At 52.0% G+C, this 22549-nt stretch overlaps 3 protein-coding genes across 3 annotated transcripts; 2 read left to right on the top strand and 1 right to left on the bottom strand.

Moving 5' to 3' along the window:
• Window positions 1-2963: 2963 nt before the first annotated feature.
• On the bottom strand, window positions 2964-8050 carry MDH (malate dehydrogenase MDH; the record flags this gene model as incomplete). Its single annotated transcript, XM_002369741.2, has 8 exons — window positions 2964-3771; window positions 4240-4414; window positions 4665-4773; window positions 4996-5101; window positions 5446-5640; window positions 6025-6154; window positions 6726-6853; window positions 7354-8050. 7 exons carry the CDS (start codon window positions 8048-8050, stop codon window positions 4244-4246), a joined length of 1536 nt encoding a protein of 511 aa, XP_002369782.2. The 3' UTR covers window positions 2964-3771; window positions 4240-4243.
• Window positions 8051-11624: 3574 nt separating this feature from the next.
• Window positions 11625-14012, top strand: TGME49_318420 (30S ribosomal protein S16, putative). The gene is made up of 3 exons (XM_002369740.2): window positions 11625-12278; window positions 12813-13040; window positions 13423-14012. Exons 1-3 carry the CDS (start codon window positions 12132-12134, stop codon window positions 13549-13551), a joined length of 504 nt encoding a protein of 167 aa, XP_002369781.1. The 5' UTR covers window positions 11625-12131; the 3' UTR covers window positions 13552-14012.
• A 2426-nt stretch (window positions 14013-16438) lies between these two features.
• Window positions 16439-22439, top strand: TGME49_318410 (TCP-1 chaperonin, putative). The gene is made up of 11 exons (XM_002369739.1): window positions 16439-16556; window positions 16829-17173; window positions 17544-17718; window positions 18230-18314; window positions 18588-18818; window positions 19521-19736; window positions 20039-20146; window positions 20571-20783; window positions 21057-21167; window positions 21561-21771; window positions 22018-22439. Exons 2-11 carry the CDS (start codon window positions 17032-17034, stop codon window positions 22137-22139), a joined length of 1614 nt encoding a protein of 537 aa, XP_002369780.1. The 5' UTR covers window positions 16439-16556; window positions 16829-17031; the 3' UTR covers window positions 22140-22439.
• The last annotated feature ends 110 nt before the right edge of the window (window positions 22440-22549 follow it).

Raw genomic sequence — 22549 nt, forward strand, 5'->3', positions numbered from 1 at the left:
GGAAAGAGTGTAGACTCCCGTTTCGGAAGTTCCTTTCTCCGTCTAAAAGGAAGAAGAAACCCTGTAAAGCGTCTTCGTTCGTTTTCGTATCGCTGTTCTCTTGCGGCAGACGGAAAACGCCTCTTTCACTCCTCATGTACACCGGCACTGGGACGGCCGTGGGTTCTGCGCGCCAGAAACGTCTCCCCGCCGAGTTTTCGCGCGCGAGTTTCGCGGACTTTGAGAGCCTCCTGGACTTGGCGTCTTCCCCCCTTTGTAGTACAGAAAAAAGCAGTTCCAGGGCGTGAAGTCCTCCAGGCGCGAGGAAGCGATGCGGATGCGACAGCGGCAATTCTGCTGTCTAGGAAGCGCAGGGCGGGGGGTTCTCGACGCGCGTCGAGAGAGCCGGGGAAAGTGCCTCCGCGTAAAGGTTCGCTTGCCTCGCTTTTGAGGTCAACTCGAATTTCTCACGCGCTTTTCTTTGCAAAAACTCCGGGAAAAGAGCGGCGCCGCATTCCAAAGAGCCCCCCCTCGCGAACCCGGAAAAGTGAGGGCCGAGACACGCGTCGGAGGAGAGTGCCAGCAAGCAGGCGCGACACACACTTCAGGGGACTCCCTGGACGCTACAGAGACCGGCCAATTTCACAGGGAACATCTGCGCATTCCAGCGCAAAAATAAAACTGCGAACGCACGCCGCGACCGTCTTCTCCCTGCATTCAGAGAGAGGCTGAACGCGCGCACTCAACGAAGCAGCATCGGGATCGCATTTCCACCCTGTCGGCTGCGCTGCGAGCATTCGAGGTTTTTCGTTTTTCGGTAAGGAAAAGAGCTTTTTCTGGATGCCCAGCCAGATAAGGCTGCGGAATGAGAGACGTCCTGCACAGATCTTTTTCTGAACAAAGAAAAGCGAAAAACTTGGCCCTTGAAAAGGACCGCGAGGAACGCCACTAGACCGACACCGTCGCAGTTCAAGAGAGCAGGCACACGCATGTGCGCCAAGGGTCTTTTCGCAGGTTCCGTTTTGAAAGCTGCTTTTCTCTCCATTCTCTCTTTTCTCTTGTGTGTCTTTTGTTCGGACGAACGACGTTTTCGTCATGCGGCGCCCTGCAACCTGGTTGCGGTTCTCTGCGTTTTGCAAAGAGCAGGAAACGAGCAGCGCGGGGTCCGACGAATGCTACGTTTTTCGCGGTAGTTGGAGCTCACGTAGGACCGGGAAAAGTCGCTGAAAACGCAAGACAATCCCGTCTTCGTTCCACTCGGACACTCTCCGCTTTCCTGCGTCTTCGCGCCCAAAAAGCCGACCAAAAGCCCCCTTTCGCTGCACCGAAAAAGCAGGCTGCCTGGCGTCGCGTGTAGAACCCCCCGTTCGTTGACAACTATGCGGGTGTGCTCTGGGCGTCTGCTCTTTTATCAATCCGAGACACATCACCACGTTCTTTTGTGAAAGGCTCATACCATCGGTTGCTTCTTGAGTTTCAGAAGTCATCTTAGACAGACAGGGTCGAATGGCCACAAAAAGCATCGAAATTCGCCGCTATTAGCCTATCCGGTTGGATGTGTCTCTCCCCTCGCCGTCAGGGAGTCCTTCAGGAGGAGTCGCCGGGGGCTGCGAGTGCGCCGTCTCGGTATCCTCCCGCTTTTTCTCTGAGATGAAGAAAACGAACCCCCCTTGTGTCGCTTTCGCAGCCTCGCCATGCACACTGACGTGCCACACGCTTCTGGGGAAAGTTTTTTTGTTTTTCTCTCGTCGCGATTCGTCTCGCTTATTGTCCCGAGCTAGCACCTACCCCTGATGCATCGGATCTCACCAGTTCGTTGAATAGGTTTCACAGACAACCTAAACCTCGCATGTCTGATTGGCATTTTCCGCTAATATACACCTATCGAAGATGGAGTTATGGACCGCACTTGGGTCTAAGGCCATCATTCCCCTGCGGTCGGCAGCCAAGAAAGGACGGATTCTGTGGGTCTAAAACGTGGAAGACAGCTTTAGATAGACACCGAGGAAGAAAGACCTACTTCGTATTACGCGTACTGGGTTAACTTCCCGTGCTTTCGAGACACGTCAGAAAGGCGACACACCCGCCGCAGCCCGGGAGACTTGGCGAAAAGCAGCCTCCGAGAACTGGAGCAAAGTGGCGGTAGCCTGCACTTCTTCGAATCAGATGCGTCCACTTGCCTGTCTTATGAAGCACACTCGACAACGAACATGCAAAGCCACTCTCTGGAGGAGAAAGATACAGCAGCCTACACGCAATCTGCATTGCGCGCGATTGCCTCGCAGGGCAATCGAGGTAGCCTTCAGCAGGCATCGTTAGGTCAGGTGCAAGTGCATGGACTGCGTCCATATGAAAAGTGCAGATGTCAGAGTATCAAAGCGAAATCAAACCGTCGAATTCCGAATTCCTTGAGTCGACTTCGTGCTGTGTTGTTGGTGTGGGCGACGGAAATAAAGTAACTCCGGCAATGGACAGCAACAGAGCGTTTTTTCACGGACTCTTTCGCTGAAACGTAGTCACTTCGCCTAGCCTAGGCGATCCGGTTGTGACGGACCTCCTGTCTACGCGGTGCTAACAGGAACCTCTGTCAAGACCAGCGGTGTGTTTGTGTTCGTTTTTATGGCAGCAGCATGTCAGTGAATCCTTAACGCGTCGAGGTCATCCTGTCCACCACCATTCTTTCTATGCAGAGCGGGAGCGCCGTTTAAGAGATTCCTTATTACGAAAGTGAAGGAACTTCGCCGCCCGACTCTTCATGCTTTCTTCCCCAAGTCGTCGACCTTTCAAATAGAGACGATCTGTCCCTGGAAAAAGCGAATTCTGTCTCGCGAGACAAGCACCAGTGTCCCAGCTGTGTTGACACCTGGGGTTCTCTCGAGGGTGGCGACACAATCCTCTTTCCTTCTGCGCATATCTACAAAGTGCAGGCAAAATTCGACCTTAGTCTCGAAGGTCTTATATGCGGCGAGTGACCGAGTCGGAGACGCGTCACCCGCAGTCATTCTCTTCCACTCTTCTCCTGACAAACGCTGAGACAGAGATCCTCTCTTTGGCCGGTGATCCTCCAGTCTCCAGAGAGACTCAGCAATTCGTGTCAATACTTTCGAGAGAAAGTGAAAGAGGTGAAAACTTTCTCGGCGCGTCTCGCCATCGGGCCTCGGAGCGCTCTCTTTTCGGACTTCTGCCGGCAGAGGCGCGCAGGCACCCGGCGAGAAGACGTGGAGAGAAGAGAGAAGAAAAACCGGCGGAGAGGCGAGAAGAAATAGAGGAGCAGGTGAAGAGAAGAAGGCGGAGGAAGCGAGAAGAAGGACGGACGAGACAAGGAGAGAAGAGGGGAGAGAAACGGTGAGACGAGCACAGGAGAGATGTGGAAAAGAGAAGAGGACAGCCAGCGAATTTTTGAGGGAGGACAGAGGACGGCAACCACAGAGAGATTACCCAAATCGGCACATTTTAAAGAGAATGTTTGCTTTGCACACGGCGAGGAAACGCGAATTTGTCGACATACAGGACAGCGACGATGGGGAACGCCATGCCGCTCGACAGCCGCGAAAGACGCCTTTACCCCTCTCGACGAGGTATGTGCGGAACTCACAGACACAGATCCGAGCAGAGTGTGCACCCGAAGCAAAGTCCGGTCATGAAATTTACACTCTTTGTTACAAGCTGCGGCTCCTTTGCCGCTCTGATTAAAATCTTTGCGAGGAAGTGGAGCTGCAGACAGAAGAAGAATGAGAAAAACTGGTCTCGCGCCTCATCGCCAATCTCCCACAACGCGCTCACAAGCGAGCCCTGCAAGTAACAAGCACACACAGAAAGCTTGTGAACGGTGTTCCAAAAACGTCCTGAAGTTCGCCAGAAATCAAGGTCCCGAGAGTCGAGGAAGACCCTCAAATGGAGGAACTGAAGATATCATGCTCTTCTCACTGTGAGGAGTCCAAGCGCCCATGTCCACACTGCGGCAAAAAGACCTAACGTCAGTTCACAGAAGATGTGTGAAACACAAAATAAGCCTGTGAGTATGCGCAATAGGCGGACTGCTCAGGAGATGCAGGAACATTCATGCCTACGTATAAACATGAGCGTCCTTCTCACTGCATGCGGCAGCATGTGCACATCCTCTGCATGCACAAACTCCGCGAGATGAAATAAACTGCATTTCTTCGAGAGACCAAGCTTCGTTTGTTGAGATCGTAGCTGCTCTGTTTCTTCTGTGAAAACGCGCTTTCGCTAAAACCGCACACGCGCTGGAGCTCGTACTCGTTCAGGCTGACTTTGGAGCAGCGGCGAGAAGCGTCTTCACACTTTCAACCGAGCGCTCGAACATCTTCTTCTCCTCAGGCGTCAAGTCCAATTCGACAATCTTCTCGACGCCGCCCGCGCCGATCACGCACGGCACGCCCACATACATGTCCTTGACACCGTACTCTCCGTTCTGCATCCAGAACAGAGGAAAAAGATCAGATGAAGAGAAACGAAGAGAGAAAAAACAGAGAAGAAACGAGAGAGGGAAAGATCAAGAAGAGGGAATACACATGAGAAACGATACGAGAAAACAAAAAGGCAGGACACACGGGTGACGGCCAAGACACGGAAGCCTGCAGATGCGGAGGAAACCGAAAAAGAAAACCAACACGAGCGGAGAAGAAGAAAGGAAAAGACAGAAAGCAAAGAGTTTTGCCTACCAAATAGGCGGCACAAGGCAGCACGCGTTTGCGGTCCTTCAGGTACGCCTCGGCCATCAAGACGCCCGCAGCCGCGGGAGCGAAGAAAGCAGAGCCCGTCTTCAGCAATCTGAAAACAAATCGAAAAAAAAACAAAAATTTTTAAACTTCCTCCTCTCGCCCTGGCCAGTCTCACCCTGACACAGACAGCCCTACCCATACGTCCGCACTGTAACACAAATGCATATATATATATATATAAACATAAATATATATATATATATGAATATATGTCCAGTCACGAGTATGCGCGCTTGCGTCTTTTTGAGTTACTCGAGAGATTGAGACTTACGAGACGATTTCTCCACCTCCATTGCGAGTGCGTTGGACGATATCGTCGACTTCTTGTTGAGAAATCATACCCATCTTCACCAGCTCAGGCAGGGGGATGCCTCCCACTGAAAACGCGACAGAGATGAAGCGAAAGAGCAGAGGACTCCGTACACAGAGCCCAAACATTCTTCCTCTGCATGCACCGAAGTCCTGACGGAAAACAGAGGCCTCAGACGCGTCCTCAGCTGCTCGACGCAGACGTTCGCAAGGTGAGACAAGCTTCTACCTCTTTATACGCCCTAAGCTCTAGAGACGTTCAGCGACGACCCGGAAACATAGACAGATACTCGATATTTAACAGAGGTCGACAAGTGGGTGGAAAAACAGATAAGGAACAGAAGAAAGTCGAAAGAGACGCAAGCTAGATGAAAGACTACCGAGTGTTGTCTATGCATGTCGTCTGAATTACCAGTGGTGAATCGAGGGAGGGGCACCATGGTGTCTCCATGGCCACCCATGACGAGGGCGTGGATGTCATCGACGGAGACGTTGAGACGCTCCGAGAGAAACGTGCGAAGCCGAGCTGAGTCGAGGACGCCGGCCATGCCGCAAACTTTGTGGGGAGGCAAGCCGCATTTTTCGCGGAGGATGTAGACCATCACATCTGCGAGGAGCACGCACACAAGTGCAGAGAGGAGGAGGCGGATCATCTTCGCTCCTCGCGGTGCATGCAATCCACAACTGCGTTGACAGCGTTGAACGCTGTGCCAATTCGCGTAGCCGAGACGAGCAGCTCGCCAGTCAAAGCCAGCAACTCGTCGCGCGCAGAAAGAGGTCTTGTGTCTGCTAACGTGACGGTGTTGCTTCAGTAGCGGCATCGAAACACCGCGAGAGGAGCGAGGCAGAGTGGCCTCCCGTCTCTTGGGCTTTCTCAGCAGGACTGCTTCGCGTTTTTTTTCTTCTGTGTTGTCATTTCTCTTCTCCGACCGTCTCACGGGATACACAAACTGCACAAGTGTCTAGGAAAAGCGTCTCTCTTCTTGCGTACCGAGTGGATTCGTGATGCAAATGACGAATGCGTTGGGGCAGTACTGCTTGATGGCTTCTCCAACTTGGCCCATGATTTTCGCGTTAATCGCCAGCAGGTCGTCGCGAGACATACCTGGCTTCCGAGGCACCTAGCGGAGACAAGAGAGGCAAGAGAAGACGCCGACAAGTGGATGCAGAGACCGCCGCGAAAAGAGGAAAAAGGGGAGACAGGGGTGCCAAGCATCCGAGACAGGGAAACGGAGAAAGACTAGAGACAAAGCAAGGAGGAGCGGAGCAGCAGAAACAAAGCGACTGCAAGCGCCGACTGTCGACGGTGTCTACACGATGAATGTGGGGGCATTGACGAAGAACGAAAATCTCAACACAAGTAGGCGAAGCGCTCTGAAATCCTCTGGCACAACGCACTCTGTACACTCGCGTTTTCATCTCGACTTCGCCTTCGAGTCAAGAGGGAGTTCCTCCCTTCTGCTTTTGGTGTGCCAACGCGTGTGCCGGACGTAATAAAGCACTGACGGAAAACGCGAATTTGCTGGTTCCCGCAGAATCTTTTTGGAACAGGTACTCTCGGGCAGACGAGTCCTTGACTTCCCGAAACAGGATGGCGAAGAGAATCTGTAGATGGTAAACTATCTGAGTGGTAAAGGCACTCTTCACACAATAGTTCAGACGTATTCACCTGCAGCTGCACTCGAGCCTTACCCCTGCAGTGACGATGATGACATCCGCATCCTTGAGGACGCTGTAGTCGTTCGAGCCCTCGAAGCGAACGTCAACTCCAGAGATCGGAGTCAACTGGTACAGATCGAGGCATTTTCCTTGCGGGAGGTCTGAGAAGAAACATGGAAATCCGCTCACAGACGAAAGCCACTTTGGGCACTGACAAGGAGCCCACAGTCGCGCCCGTACGCGTCGTTCAGAGTTTTGAATCGCTTGGTGGGTCCGAGAAGTCTTGCTATGGTGACTTGCGGAGAGTTTCGGACGGCTTGTTCAGCTGACTCTCAGCAGCGAAACGCAGAAATTCGAGAGGTCACGGTTCTTCAGCGGGGAAATTCGCGTCTGAACAACATCTTAGATATGTCCGCCTCCCCTTGCACGCAGATGCTCGCGGGGGGTGGGCGGAGAGAAGAGTGTAGTCTCTTTGCGCTGTCTTCGCCCGGACGACGAAAAAACTGAAGTTTCCCCTTTCTGTCTGCAGACATCATCTCATTCACTCGTGAGTGTGTCTGCGAACGTGCGTCCCGGGTGTACATACACCTGAGCCGCCGGAGCGGCTGTGCTGCGCAGTGGGGTCACTTTCCGTCTCTGCAAAAAATCCTGCATTTCTCACCCTGGACGACGTCGAACATGACGACGTCGCCGAGTTCCTTGACAGCGGAGAGAAGGGCAAGCGTGGCGCCGATGTTGCCGCCGCCGATGAGGCCGATTTTTCTTCGAGACATCTTGAAGAAGCTGGAAGGAACTGGCTGCGGAAATGGGGTCGCTTCCGGTGTGACGGGGCAGGAAGCGAACGGCCGAGATTCTCCTTGTAGGTGCCTGGCTGCGGTCGCGGAGGAAGATGGACGGTGGAAGCGGAAGCGCGAGACAGAGCCAGGTCTGCTGCCAGGGCTAAGTCGAAACGCGAATTTGTCGTGCCTGACACCCGAGACAGGAGCACCGGGGGCCTGAACGGAACCGCCAGAAACGGATTCTCGAGGTAGAGGATACGGGAGAAATGCCAACGTTTTTTCGGAGGCAACGCCGTTGAGGAAGCTCGAGGGGAAAAGCCGCGTGTCTTGCCTGGGCGGTAGGTCAGAGAAACTGAGCAAGGAGCAGAAACGAGAGACTGGAAGGCGTCCTGCACACAGTGTTGCCTGGGAAAAGCCAACACGAGGTCGACGAGAGGCACACGGTGGAGAGAACATCTGCGCAACAGTGCGAATGTCTGCGGAAAAGACCGAATTCGGTGCAGCACAGCAAACCCACGATTCCTGCAGTTGCACCAACGCAGCCCGTGGTCGATTTCCGTGTCCTGAAGGGTCCTGCATCAGGAAAATCGCACCCTGCCTCGCGGTCTCGCATGCACGGCGCGGCGCAGCTGCCGCTCTTCTTCCCGCCCGCACCCGAAGGACCTATTGACAGACGCCGTTTCTCAGACACCCCACCTACGTTTCTCTCCTTGGTTTTCTGATTTCTTAAAATCTAACTGCGGGCTTCTCTCAGTCGCTTGCCGGTCAGAGCGTGGAGACGTCCCCGGCCAAAAGGGAGGACGCCTGATCTGTGTCGGTCGGCCGACCTTCGGCGAAAGGCGGTTTTCGATGTGGGGTCGCAGAAGTCGTCTCGGCGCGAAAACGTCGGCTGGCCGCCAAAGAAGAGTCAAAAACATATTCTACGCCTTCAACAGTGCAAGCAGCAAGTGTGTGTGTGTGTGTACTCACCGGAACGAAAAACTCGACACACACGCCAAGGCAGTCGCCCGGATCTCGAGCTGCGGAGGTAGCAAACAGACGAACGTTTTGTTTTCGACACAGATTCGCCACCTCGTCGTTAGCTATGTCACAATCTTTTCGTGAAGGCCTCTCCCCTTTTCATGAAGGGTAAAGTGAGAGCTGACGCGTGGAAACTAGGGGCTTATATCAGCGGAAACAGCGTAAGTACTAAGATCCAGGTTCCCGTGTGGGATCACACAGACATGCGACGACACGACTGTCGAAAGACCAAGACGCAGACAAGGCCGAATCGTGATGCGGATCTCTCAGAGGGGGAAACATGTAAACTCGGGAGAACTTGTTCACAGTTTTCTGTTCCGCGAAAGGGGTGGGACGCGCGTTGGACTCTCCTGTTTCTCTGTCCGGTGCTTCGAAGCCTAAAACTCACGCTAGGTACACACACACCCGAGTTTCCGGCGGCATCACTTCTTGAGCTCTCTTGAGCAGCTCAGTGAGAAGCTCTTCTGACAGCACGGATTCTTATGAAAGGGAGCGCAGTTCGTGTGGTGCCGCCTTTGTACGTGGGAAACGGCGAGTCCTCTGTACTAATCTACATCAGTAGTTCGGAAGTTCCCCCCCAACTGTCAAAAACAAAGACAACTGGGTACTGAGGACCCTTTCTCAGTAACAGCAGCAAAAGCCACGAGAATGCAGAAAGAGCCTCGGGACGGGCAGCGACACTTTGGGAGGCGGACAGCCGAGAGGGTCGAGCTTTCCACCGACGGAGATGTGGTGCATCGGACGCGATTCGCCGACAGTACAGTCCAAACGGCGAACGTCCAACGCAAAAAGAGACCTTCAAGAGTGCAGAACGCACGCGGGACTGTTTGTTGATTTGGGCTGAAGAAATCGTGTGCTTGTCGGGAACTTTTTCGAGTCAGGTTCCACATTCAAGAACCCCGGCTGCCGGTTGGAGGAGAGGGGACCTCTAAGCCGACGGTTCAGGCAGCTACACATCCATACATCGAAACGCTGTCTTCTGGTGGGTGTAAAGAGAAAAACGAATTGAAAACGGTCGCATAAAGGTGTCGTAATCAGCGGAGTGAAGGGGCGGGAAAACCACGGCGGCAGCTGCAGTGTGTGGTTGCCCTTGGCAGGGGCATGCCCCGTGGAAGTGTGTGTTCGTGGATTTTCACATTCAGGTTTGGGTAGTCGCCTTCCTCATGTTAGTCTGTACAGAACAGCTGCGGATTTGGTGGCGGTATTCTCCCACTTACTGGCATAAATTTCAGTCAAGGGTCCATTCTCGTCCGCGCCTATGGACATGCGGTCCAGATCTTGCTCGGCTTTTGAAATCGACTCTTCTTCAAGTGTTTTCTATCCCTCTCGTGAACACTGTGTAGAACCTCAAGTTGTAAACAGGAGAAGCGAGATAGAAAGAAGTGGAAGGTAAGAAGCTAGAGAAACACCACCACTCGGTGAGTATTATGGACGCCTCCGCTTCCAGATTGACAGCCTACGACGCTCCGGACGCGCGACCGTGAACCCCTGCGAGAACTCGCTTTCAGCTTCTAAACGAAGAATCGTTGGTTTAAATTCAGCATGAAAGCAAGAGTGTTTTCGAATGGAATTCGAGTATTCACTGCACAGTCCAATTAGTTAAGCTCTATTTGATGGAATTGGTAATGGTCTATTTATGATTACTGGTTTACATTTCAGTCATGTTATTGTCGGTCCTATCTTGGGCTTCTTTAATCAATCTTTGCAGCTCTTATGCTAGTCTGCACTGCCCAGGTTTCTTGATACAGTTTTAGGATCACTGGGTCTGCCTGCATCGTTTTTCTCTTCCTACGCTCGAGAGACCGGTTCTTTTCATCTGACCTCGAAACATCATCTTTCTTTCTTCAGAACACACTTCCCTTCTGGTCGTTGGTAACCTTTCAAAGTGATAAAGAAGAACTGGGGAAAAAAAAACCGTTTGGTGTTTGTTCCTGCTTCCGTTACTCGGAGAAGATCCCAGTTCTTGTTTCACCGACCACAGTGTTTTCTGACCAGGCGACACCTGTCCCTGCCTTTCATCAAGAAAACTTGCCACATGCACTTCCAGAACCGATCCATTTTCCTTGTCTGGTGCACGTCTTTGACTTGTCCTCAAGGCTTTTCCTCCCCTCTGTCTGCTCTCTATTTCGTAGCAGAGATTCGCCACAGAAAGAGCGTATGTGTAGACCGAGGAACGGCACATACGCACTCGCGCGAGAGGCAGTCTAGCTCCGGTATGGAAACCTTGCTCGCGAGCGGGCAGCCAAAGGCAGACGCATTTCTTTCCAGTCGGCGACACCTCTATTTCTTTCTGTTTCCAGAGACACAAAGCCGTATGATTGGCTGGAAGAGCACAGATGGTCGCGATATGCTTTTCGATGCTGGTAGCGCAGATCACGAGATGGACGCTGTTCAACCAGGCGCTCGATAGCACTGTATTTTATGCAGTTCACACGCCCATGAAAAGCGCGCGCTCGACGTGGATCTAGTAAGACCTTGACGGTCTCAGGCAGCAGTCGAACTCGCAGCACACACTCCCCAGGAAAAATCATTCCTCCTGTAGAGACGAGCAGCTGACGCAGAGGCAGGCTTCCGTGTCTCCATGAGATCGCAATTCCTTCAAACCTCTGTTTTACGATGTGCACAATGCGGACACCCCAGACAGCTCTGCCCCTGAGCATTTCGATTTGTAGACGTAAGCAGTGTCTTCACATTTCAACGGCTCTAGCGCCCCTGCCTCGAAGAAAATTCTTGCCAGTGCGCACTGCGAACTTCCCACACTAAAGAAACCGTCCGATCAGCGGGTGCGACGACTTCAGAGCACTTGGTACAAAATATCAAAGCTGAAACCAATTAACTGAGTCGTCCGCGGCGAACGACCGAGATTTTCTGTGGAGGAAGCCGGGCGACATAGATGCCGTGCTCGAGGTGCCTTTTCTCATTTGTTCACTTGTTGCCGAAACATGTTGAGTGCGTCTATCCCAATTAATTGGACTAATCTTCTTACAAGCGTCCTTTCTCAGGGAACGATCACGCCAAACAGTGCCGTGCCTGTCCACCCGGTTCGCTGCAGCGTTTTCATAGCACACATCTGCCGTCTCTTCACAGACCTCGAACCGTGAAGCGCATGCAGTCATTTGAAAACGATTTTTAGCGCGAAAACAACGGCTGTCGGTGCAAACGCTCCAGTTCTTCGGTAATATTCCTCCCTATTTTCGCTTCGCGTCCTCCTCCGTCGTTTTTTCGTCTGGCCTCCCAGGCTTCTTGCTGTCTCGGTCTCTCCTCGGCGCCGTCAACCGCTCTCGCAATTTTATTCGCTACGTTTTTCAACGGCTGACGCTTTCCGCGAAGACGTCTTGTTTCCGTTTCTGCTGGAATTTTCTTCTCCACAGTCTCTCCATCTGCTCCTTTCCTCCCTCGCCCTCTTCTCCTACTCAAGCGCCTCTCCTTTTTCTCTTTTTTCCAGCTCTCTCCGTCTGTCGATCTATCGTTGTGTCTCTCTCTTTCTTTCTCTTTTTCTCTCCTTCTCTCTCTTTCTCTCTGTCTTCTCTCCGGTCGTCTGTCGCTGTTCGTTCTTCCCGTTCCTCCGTCTGCCGCGGGGTCCGCGCGGCTGGCTCTGCCTGCCCGAGTTCCTCTCGTCTTGTTCTTTACTTTTTCAGAGATGGTGAGGCACATGTTTCTGCCGTTCTACTCGAAAGAGCGAGGACCCCCGCGCATTCGCATGCAAGTTGCGGGAGTGAAAGGAAAGCGGTTTTACAAGATCGTCGCTGCCAATCAGAGAGACCCTCGAGACGGAAAGCACATGGAGGTAAACGAATCTCCCCGTTTCTTCACTTGAAGAGTTTTCTCTCGTTTTTTATTTGCAAAGAACTTGTTCGTCTGTGCAGCGAACCTGTTTTTCTCTGCAGTGAACCATTCTCGCCTTCGTCTTCTGTCTGCCATTTCTGTTCTCGGCTTTCCATCCCGTGTACCGTTTTTCTCGTTCTCTCCTTGGCGACCCTTCAACTCCTCTCTGTCCGTGCGTTGCTGTCCCTCCTTTTTTGTCGCTTTCTCGTCCTCATGTTCTTCTCTTCTTCTTCTTTTTTCGAGCTTCTCTTCTTCTTCTTTTTTCGAGCTTCTCTTCTTCTTCTTTTTTCTCTTTCTAGAGTCGTCCCCCTTCTCGTGTTTCAGAGTGGTTCACTTCCATCCACGCTGCCCTTGGCCCGGAGCGGAGACACCCTGCAAAAAGATTCAAACCTTTCCGGAGAATCTTGCGCAATCTTTTCTTGCGCGCATGAGCGAGCGCTCAGTCACTTGGCCTCTTTTGCCGCACTGAACGTTTTTGCCCGTTTTTGCCTTCCAGGTGCTCGGCAGCTACGCGCCGTGTACGCCTTCTGGGGTCGAAGAGCTCCGTCTGCGCTTTTCGCGAATCAAATTTTGGTTGGCCGCAGGCGCAGCGTTCAACTCCAAGATGGGAGGCCTGCTGGGGAATGCGGGACTCGTTCCGCTTCCGCCTCCGATGTTCGGCTGGCGCACAAAGGCGCGGTACACTCTCCTCGAGAGCGTCATGCAGAAGCAAGAGAAACTGAGAGTAGGTGCAGAGGAGAGAGGAAGGCGCGCGTGTCTCCGATTGGTTTGTTTTTTCTTTGGGGTCATCTGCCGTTGCAAACCGTTTTCAGAGACGCACTCTGCGCCCCCCTTTGTGAACGCCGTTTTTCTCCTGCGTCAAGGCATGTGCCGTTGCCACTCTCTTTCTTCTCGTAAGACACCCTCGAGTCGCACTCAGTTAAGGAGACTGGAGTTTACTCCCTTGGCGCGCATGCACGCGCTGCTGCGACGCGCTTCTTCTGTCCTTCGAAGAGTCTAGTGAACTTTCGCTGCGTCAGAGAGGCTGTCGGAAAGTCCCTTCGAAAGCGACTCTGTGCCCAGTTTCTTCTTCGCGGGTTGTGCGCTGCATGCAATCCGTTTTTCAGGAGAATCAACTGCGAGAGTACTTCAAGACAGCAGAACCTGTGGTCTACAGACAAGTCTCGGAGGATCGTGACGATGTAGAGCAAGAAGGCGAGAAGAAGGAAGAACGGATCCGTAAAATTCTAAGGTAGAAGACTCGACGCTCGCTTTCAAATTCGTCTCTCTCCCTCTCTGTCTTCCGCGGTCCTTGTCTGGTTATCGATTTTCCAGGTCTCCTCAAAGGTCCTTCCTCGCTGCATGCCAGCGAAGTTTTGTGCCTCGCCTCGACTGTCTGAATTTCCTTGCTTTTTTCAATTTCAGTCCGCTTCTGGGGAAACCTGGAACTCTCCGGGGACAAGCGACAAGAACGCTCAAGGTCTTGCGACTCTGCTTAAGCAACACAGAAAGCCTTTAAAGGGCATGCAAAGTCGAAACCCCACACAGCGAGGTGGTGGTCTAGCGCCTTCTTCTCCCTACAAAACACGGCTTCACGTACCACAAGCATATTTACATATAAATTTATATATAGATATTTATATATATTTGCATTTATATACATATATATATATATATACATATACGTTTATCCATATATTCTCAAGAAGTTTATTCTGTATCCCCAGCCAGAATTCCCATCCGTGAACTGTGTAGGGTAATTGTCTCCTTGTAGGTCGATCCTGTCTCTGCCCCTATCCCAAGTGGCTCCATAGGTTTCGTCATATCAGTTCATAGTACCACACTTTAACTCTGTGTGGATCAACTCAGGTAACTCGACAGTACAGATATACTCATAAATATATGCATATATATATATATATATGAGATACACGCGTATATATATATATATATACATAGATGTATGCAAGTGTATATCTTCGGTGCTCGTCGCTTTCCAGATGGAGGCGTGTAGATAGGCATGAACATGATACATCTCTTTGTTTGGCGATGTGAGTGGAAACGCAACGGCGTCACGAGCAGGTGTGGAGTTGGGCATCGTTTTGCGAAGACGAAACGACTTTCCATCTCTCTTCGGAACTCCAAGAAAAGTGGAGTTCTGCGTGGTCTGTCCGTCGGCGTTTCGGTGCTCGCCTAGAACACTCCTGGCGTGGAACAGCCTCATTTTCGCAGCCGTCACCTACACACCCCAGTGCGAAGTTGGTGATCCTTTCTATTCGAGGTGCTATGCAGCGAAAGCTCGCAAGGATTTCTGGAAAAGATGAATTTTCGGTCTGCCGTATTCCTGCGCGCGCCAACGACCTCAGATCCCCTCACGCCAACTGCACCTCTGTATTTCTGTTTGCGGCCTCACGCCTGCACTTCTTCTCGACGCACACGTCGAAGCCGGTAGACCCGAATATAAGCCGACTGGCTCGGCTGCCAGAAAGTTAAAGGGTTTCTCGGGGTCCGCCCGCTTCTCTGGGACTTTGAGGAGAGAGCGGTTTTTCGTCCGCGTTTCTCTCGGCCGAAGTCTTGTTGACAGCTGGTCACACTCAGGTTACACTGCTCTACTTTTCTTTCTACGATCCTGAATGATGGACTCGAGTTTCGCGGGACACACGACCGCGTTCTTCAAAACTTTACACCACCTGATCACGGGGCACATTCGGCGCGGCGATGATGACGCAGCGCCTTGCCGTCTCTGCGAATGTGTCGCTTAGCGAGGCAATCCAACAGTGGGGACCAACTTGGACGAAGTAGATCGAGGGGAAGCTGCGCCTGCTGAAGCTACGTCAGCATCCCCACTCGAAGTGTAAACTCCCCAGAACCAGCTTTTGAATAAACCTGTCTCAGTGACAACGACTTTCGGTGCGAACGCGTCGACGTCAGGATGCGTGCTTACCTACAGACCTGGGCAGATGCGGCGCCTTGAAAGTTTCATGTACTGGTAGAGATACAGATCATTCTCACAGTGTGTGCAGACGAGCTCTAATCCGTACAGAACGAGTGCTTCCACGGCAACTCAGGCAAACGGGTGTGCATGCAAAAGTGTGGTCTGGAGTTCAGACGCGAAAATTCGCCTTTCTTCGGACTTCGGCACGACACACTTTTGCGTGTTTTCCGTCTAAGTTCGAATCTGTCCCCTAAAACATATTGCCCACCTTTCTCTCTTTACAATGTAAACAGAACAGCCGGAAAGTCAGCTCACGGCCTCGGTTTTCGTTGCAACCGTTTTCTTATCAGGAAATCTAACTGAGGCTTGAGACGAAGGTTTCTACGGGGGAGGGGGGGTGAGAGAAGGGGAAGACAGCGCCCGTACAGTTCGTCGCGTGGCGTCCATGCTGTTTTTTATTTTACGGGGGGTTTCACAAACCAGTTTCAGGTTACTTTCTTGTGGCTGAACTGGAAAACGGCCTGTCGCCATTCGACGGAAAAGAAGTGATCTGAGACTAACCGTGGAGTCGGTGAGTCACGCCAGCTAAACATCTGCTTCGATCTAACAAGTTTCTACAATCAAGTGTCTGCGTACTGCAGACTGCGGCTCTATTTTTCGCATACGGGAACGCGACATGCACGCGTCTTTTTTCGAGCGAGATGTCCTCTTCTGAAAAACACACACCCGGCGCCTTGATCTAAGATCGTGAACTTGTGTGGGAGAGGCGGGGGGGAAACAAAGTGGCGGCCGAGTGGGGAGAGTGAGAGGAAGACACACGCTGACTGAGAGGGACTCCAGAGGAAATTACTGTTCTCGGTTGCCGTGGCGACACCCGAGAGGGGAAGAAAACTCAGCAGCCGCGAAGACGGAAGGGGAGGGCACAAAGCAGTTCGACCTGTCAGTGTCTCGAGCTCGAGGTCCCAGGGTTCCCGAAAAGAAAAGCAGTATTGCCAGCGCGCAGACGAAGAAGACAGACTTCGACAGAGAGACAGGTGTAAAAAACGAAACACAGAACGAGTGACTGGGGATTTTCTCGGGAAAATGCATGCACTCGAGTGTGCTGTGCCGCAAAGGTGGCGGGAGAGCGGCGGGATTTCTGGGGGATCTGTCTGGCGCCAGACGGCGAGGTGCGCGAGAAGCGTTTTGTTTTGTCGTTCGTTTTTTCTCCACGTTTTCCCCGTTTTCTCGCAGCCTCCCGTGTGTGTGTCTCACCTCGACCGCCTCTCTCCCTGGCGCTGCCCTCATCACCCTTGTCGCTGCCCGCTGGGTTTCACACCAAACGAGGTAAGTTTTCAGCGGTGTCGATACACCCGAAACGCGCGCCTTTTGCCTCCACTTCGAGGAGAGCCGTTTCCCATTTCGTATCCTTTGCTCGCCACAGACCGCGGAGGAAGTCCGATTTCCGCGGAGACAAGACACACCCAATGCCGCCGCCTCCCGGGATCGCCGACTGATGGTGCGTTGGGAGATAGCAATACTCGAGAACCTGGAGCGCCGCTCTCTGTAGACCTCGCAGACTCTCTTCTTCTGCGTTCTCCGCTCTGCTGTCCGCGCAGCTTGCTCGCCAGACTCTCGCTCTGCTCTCCGTCCGCGCCTCTCGTCGCCAGCCTCTGTTGTGCAGGCCTCTCTTCCTCCGCGACTGCTGTCTGCTCCGCGTCTTGAGCCTCATATAAAACTTCTCTGCACCCTCCAGTGGTCGGACGCGCGTCCGCCGGTTCCCCCTCGCTCTCCTCTTCCCTCGCTCTGGTGTACGTACACCATGGTGTCGATTGTCAACGCGAAGGCGGACGTTCTGCGGTCGACGGCAGCTTTGGCTGCGAACTGCAACGCCGCGAAAGGCCTGCAGGAAGTCGTCAAATCGAACTTCGGACCTCATGGCACTCTGAAGATGCTTGTCGGAGGTGAGTCGCTCTGTGAACCCCAGTTTTTTTGTCTCTCTGCATGCACGACGCCTCGCGTGAGCTCACGGCGTTCCAACACACGGGAGTTGACGTCTGCGTACGTCCAGATCGTTTTTCGCGGTCTCGTCTGCGTCGTTGTGGCTGCTCGCGAACGAGAAGAGAGGTCCGCATGCAGACGAAGAGAAACCGAGGCCGGCAGATGGGTGACCGTCTGAACACTGCCTTTCGTCGTATCTCTGTTTGTCTCGGGGCGCCGGCGCTCCTTCTTCGCCAGCAACAGGCGCCTCTTTTTCAGCGTGCGTCGGACCTTTCGAGAGAGTGAGAAGCATGTCTCTGCGAAGGACGACCCTCTGCCTGCGCGTTTCCTCAGGCGCAGGCCAGATCAAAATCACGAAGGACGGCTGCGTTCTCCTCCACGAAATGCAGATTCAACACCCCACAGCTTCCATGATTGCTCGCGCGGCAACGGCTCAAGACGAAAGCACTGGAGACGGAACCACCAGCAGCGTCCTCCTCATTGGGGAACTCCTCAGACAGTCTGAAAGGTAAAGTCAACTTCCGAAGTCCACATTTATGTGATATATATACATATATATATATATGTATAAATGTGTATTGGTTTATCTGTATTTATGTATATATGCGTAGGTGCTTATATATATATATATATGTAGGCGTATACGTATATGCATATATGTATATATATGTATGTATTTGTAGATGATTGTATCTATGTACGTATTCTTGTATATACAGATGTATATAGATGGTTCCGTATATGTATATATGTATATATATGAATTCGTACATATCCGGCTATGGATAGATGTATAGTGCGTGGGTGCGATTGAGAGAGAGGAAGCTGTTGATTCTGGAAAAGAGACAAGGTTTCACACATGTGTATGGAGGTATAAATATTGACGCATTTACTTCGTATCGCTGCCTTTGTAAATGAGAGAGAAAGGCGGAACGAAATGCTCTTTTCGAGCGTCAGAGCAGTTTCTACAGCAGAGAATTTTCTTTTCGTTTTCTGGCCTGTTTGATTTTCTGTTTTAGATTGGTTTTCGAGGGCGTCCATCCGCGGCTGCTCTGCAGAGGCTTTGATAAGGCGCGCTCCAAGTGTCTCGAAGTTCTCGACCAAGTGAGGAGAAACGTTTTCTTCATATTTAACCGCATGCACACTCTTAAAATTGACTCTCTTTCGCTTATTCGCTTCTCCTTTCCCCTGCCCAGTTACCCCTGTTCCTTCTTAGTTCTTCTGTCTCAGTCTTTCTCTCTCTTTTCATCTCTCTCTAAGTTTCTTCCTCTTTTCCTCTCTCTTAACTTTCACGCTCGTCTCTCTAGGCCGTCTCGTCCGTTTGAGTGGACGCTCGTTTTCCTTTTTCTCGTCTTTTCTGCATGCGCAAACTTCCAGCTGAAGGTGCCCGTCGCCCTGTCGCCGCTGCCCGACCGAGAGCTGCTCCACAGTGTCGCTCGAACTTCACTGAGGACGAAGTTGACGGCGGACTTGGCTGAAAAGCTCACTCCCGACGTCGTGGAGGCCGTCTGTGTCATTGCCAAGCCAGGCGAAGCTGCTCTCGACCTCTTCATGATTGAAATTCTCCACATGCGTCACGGCCTCGCCAGCGAGACGAAGCTCGTCAAGGTGAGGGGAATGCGCGTTTTAAGCGGGCAGAAGCTTCTCCGATTCCGCGAACGCCTCCTGCTGGGAGCGACGCTTCAGTCAAACATGCAGTCGTCCGATGGCAAAGCTCGACGTCTTGCTTCCTTTCCAGAAACGCCTCTCTGTCAACTTAGTCTGCCCTGTGACGCGCTTCGCGCGGCGCGTGTGAAGAGGCGATACATGCCCATCTAGGGATACATCCCTCGACACTTGCTTCAAACAGACGGTCCATAACTAGAAAAAACGACTGTCAACAAATGTTGCATTTCCTAGTTAAAACGGCATCCCGACTCGGCCCCGCTGTCGTCGCTCGGCACATATGTATTTGGATATACATGCATATGCATTTATCTATCTATCTGTTTCTTTATTTCTATATTTCTTTATTTTTACCTGTTTTTGTAGACGTCGACTGGATCGCTCGTCCAGTCTGAATCAGTTTTCTGCATCATCAAAGACGACCTCAAATTGCTTCCCTTTCACTTCCCTTCGCATCCTTGTCCCCCATACGTACATGTATATATATGTATATATATATATATATGTATATATATGTACATATATGTATATCTACTTATAGATCGGATGCGTGAATGTGTGAATATCTGTATACATCTCTGTGCAAATTCGTATGGACAGAGACTAAGGCGAACGTGGAAACAACATTTTGCTGGTGCTGTTCAGGGAATGGTGATGGATCATGGCGCGCGACATCCGGACATGCCTACGCACTTGAGGAAGTGCTACATCCTCACTTGCAACGTTTCTCTGGAGTATGAAAAGTCAGAAGTGAATTCTGGATTTTTCTACTCTTCTGCCGAGGAGCGCGAAAAGATGGTCGAGGCTGAGAGACGGTTCACTGACGAGAAAGTCAAGAAAATCATCGAACTCAAGAGAGCTGTAAGCGGTCTGCTCTTCGAGCCCACCTCGTCCCAGTCTTCTCTCGTTTCCCTCTCTGTTCCTCGTCTTCTCTTTTTTCTTCTCTTCTCTCTCTTTCGCATTTCCTCTCTGCTTCGGTCTGGACTCGAGTGGGTGAGTCGGAAGACGCGTCGTCTGTCCGTGTCGCTTCCCAAGCAAGAAACTTTGTTGTCTCCTCTAGGAGGCTCCGCTTCTCTGAACTCTCGCCTTCTGGTCTCGTGGAGATGCCCGTTGTTCACGGTTGAGGATCTAGGCAGGTCGCCATGTCTCTCTTTGATTCGTAGGTTTGTACGCCGGAGAATGGTTGCACGTTCGTCGTTCTCAACCAGAAGGGCATTGATCCGCCTTCTCTCGACCTCTTCGCTAAGGACGGCATCTTGGCTCTTCGCAGGGTAGGCCTTTCTTTCTGGATTTTCTCTTCCCGCGCTGCTTCGCTCCTTCGTCCTGTGGTCCTGGACGTTTTCTCTGCTCGTTCTCTCTCTCCCCCCTGCTCGTTCGCTTCATGCTCTCTTCTCTCCACTCCCTTCGTACGCATCCACTCTTTTCCTGCGTGCCGGTCTTCTCTGCGTCCCCGTGGGCAGCGGCGTTCTTTCGGCCTTCGCTTCACTGCTGTTTCTGAGTTCCAGAGTTCCTTCAGGTTTCGTTTTTTTTGTCACTTCCTTGTGACTCTGCGTCGCTCTCCCTCTCTCTGTCCCCTCTCTGTGGTGTCTCTCTCTTCTCGCGCGCTCGCTCGCTGCCGCCGTTGCCTTGCTGTCTCTCGCCTTTCCGCGTCTCTTCACACGCGGCTCCTCGTCTCGTTGTCCCTGAATTGTCCAGGTGAAGAGACGCAACATGGAACGGCTTTCGCTGTGCTGCGGAGGCAATCCCGTGAACAGCGTCGACGACTTGACTGAAGCCGATCTCGGCTTTGCAGACCAGGTCTACGAACAGACTCTCGGAGAGGAAAAGTACACATTCGTCGACGGAGTGAAGAATCCGCATTCGTGCTGCATCCTGATCAAAGGTCCAAACGACCATACCATTGCTCAGGTACCAGCCTTACTCTCTGTGTCTCCGGCGCGATCTCTTCCTCGAAATCTCAAGCGCTGCTTTCGAGAAGAGACTCCGTTGTGGCTTGTCGTCAAGGTTTGTGTGCACCTTGTGTCTCCCCAAAGACCTTTAAACGGAAAGGAGGCTCTCGATAGCGGGTCTCCTCCTGAGCAGGCGCTGCTGTTCATCGGGAAAAGAATTTTCTCCGCCGAGATTTCGGCTCTGCACTTCGCTGGCGCTCCCCTTCGCTCTGTCGAATTCTCTCTCCTTCAGATCAAAGACGCCCTCCGAGACGGCCTCCGCGCGGTGAAAAATGTCTTCGACGACCGCGCCGTCGTCCCAGGCGCCGGCGCGTTTGAAATCGCCGCCTACGCTGCTCTGCAGGTGAAAAAGGAAGAAGGCGACAGGTCGCATGTGCAGAGAGAAAAACGAGAGTGAAACGAGCAGATACAGAGGGTGGGGGAAAAGCCAGAGAAGAAGGCGTGGACGGAGAGTCGCGGAAATCAGAGAAACTGGAAGAACATGGAAACGATGCTGCGTCGGAAGGAAGGGAGAGGAGAGGTTGGGGGGATTGCCGGAGCGAGATGTCTGTATATATTCTCTCACACTGCGAGGGAAGGAGACCGCGGAGACATGCTCAGGACAGCAGCGACATGACTGCGGCGAGAGTTCAGCAGGTTCCGGAGAGTGAAGAAAAACGCCGCGTCGTCCGCATCCCGCCTCGCGGTCTCTTCGCTTTTTCTCAATTTTTCTCATCTGTTCTTTGGCTTTTTTCAGGATTTCAAGAAGGAGGTGCCGGGAAAAGAGAAGCTCGCGATCGAGGCCTTTGCTCAGGCCATGCTGTCGATTCCAAAGACGCTCGCAGAGAACAGCGGGATCGATGCTCAGGAGTCCGTCTTGATTCTCGTCGATGAATACGAGAAGAGAAAGCGACAACCGGTCGGCCTCAACCTCACCACCGGCGACGCCCTCTCGCCCTCTGTCGAAGGTGAGAACTGTCGCGAAAAAAGAATAATCTCTCTACGAATCTCCACCGTCAACAGAAAGTGACCAACAAATTTATATATACACACATCTCTCTCTATGTCTATATCATAAATTCACACATAGGTTCATATATATATATATATATATGTATTTCGAGTATGGATGTGCGTTTTTTTGACTTGTCGGTTTAGCGAATCTTGACGTTTTGTTTTAAGAGTTGAGTTGGAGGTGCTTGCATTGCTTGCAGGCATCTGGGATAACTACCGAGTGAAGAAGCAGATGCTGTCGATCGCGCCGACTCTTGCGCAGCAGCTTCTCTTGGTTGACGAGGTCCTGAAAGCAGGGAAATCCATGTCTCGCGGCGCATGAACACTGAAGAATCTCTGCAAGACTTTCTCGCCTCTTGTCGCCTTCCAGCTGAAACGACAGTCCGTGGGCAACCAACACATGACTACGCTTCTAACTCTGCATTCACGGTCATATCGACAAATCTCACGTACATGTGATATGTACACATGCTATCACATATACATGGTGTTTTTACTACATATACGTATATGTATATATATATATATATATGTATATATATATATATATGTATATATGTATGTATGTGTATGGGATCACTAGATCTGATCTATTTCTCGATATGCGTGTAGATATGGTTGCGTGTTCGATGTATAGACTGTCGGAAAAAGCGTTTTCGTCGTTTGTCTGGATCCCGAAGAACCTGCGTTCTTTCTAAATGTGGAAAGCTGGACGCACTCGCCTCACGGCGG

Source organism: Toxoplasma gondii, chromosome IV (genome assembly GCF_000006565.2).
Source record: "Toxoplasma gondii ME49 chromosome IV, whole genome shotgun sequence".
NCBI lineage: Eukaryota > Apicomplexa > Conoidasida > Eucoccidiorida > Sarcocystidae > Toxoplasma > Toxoplasma gondii.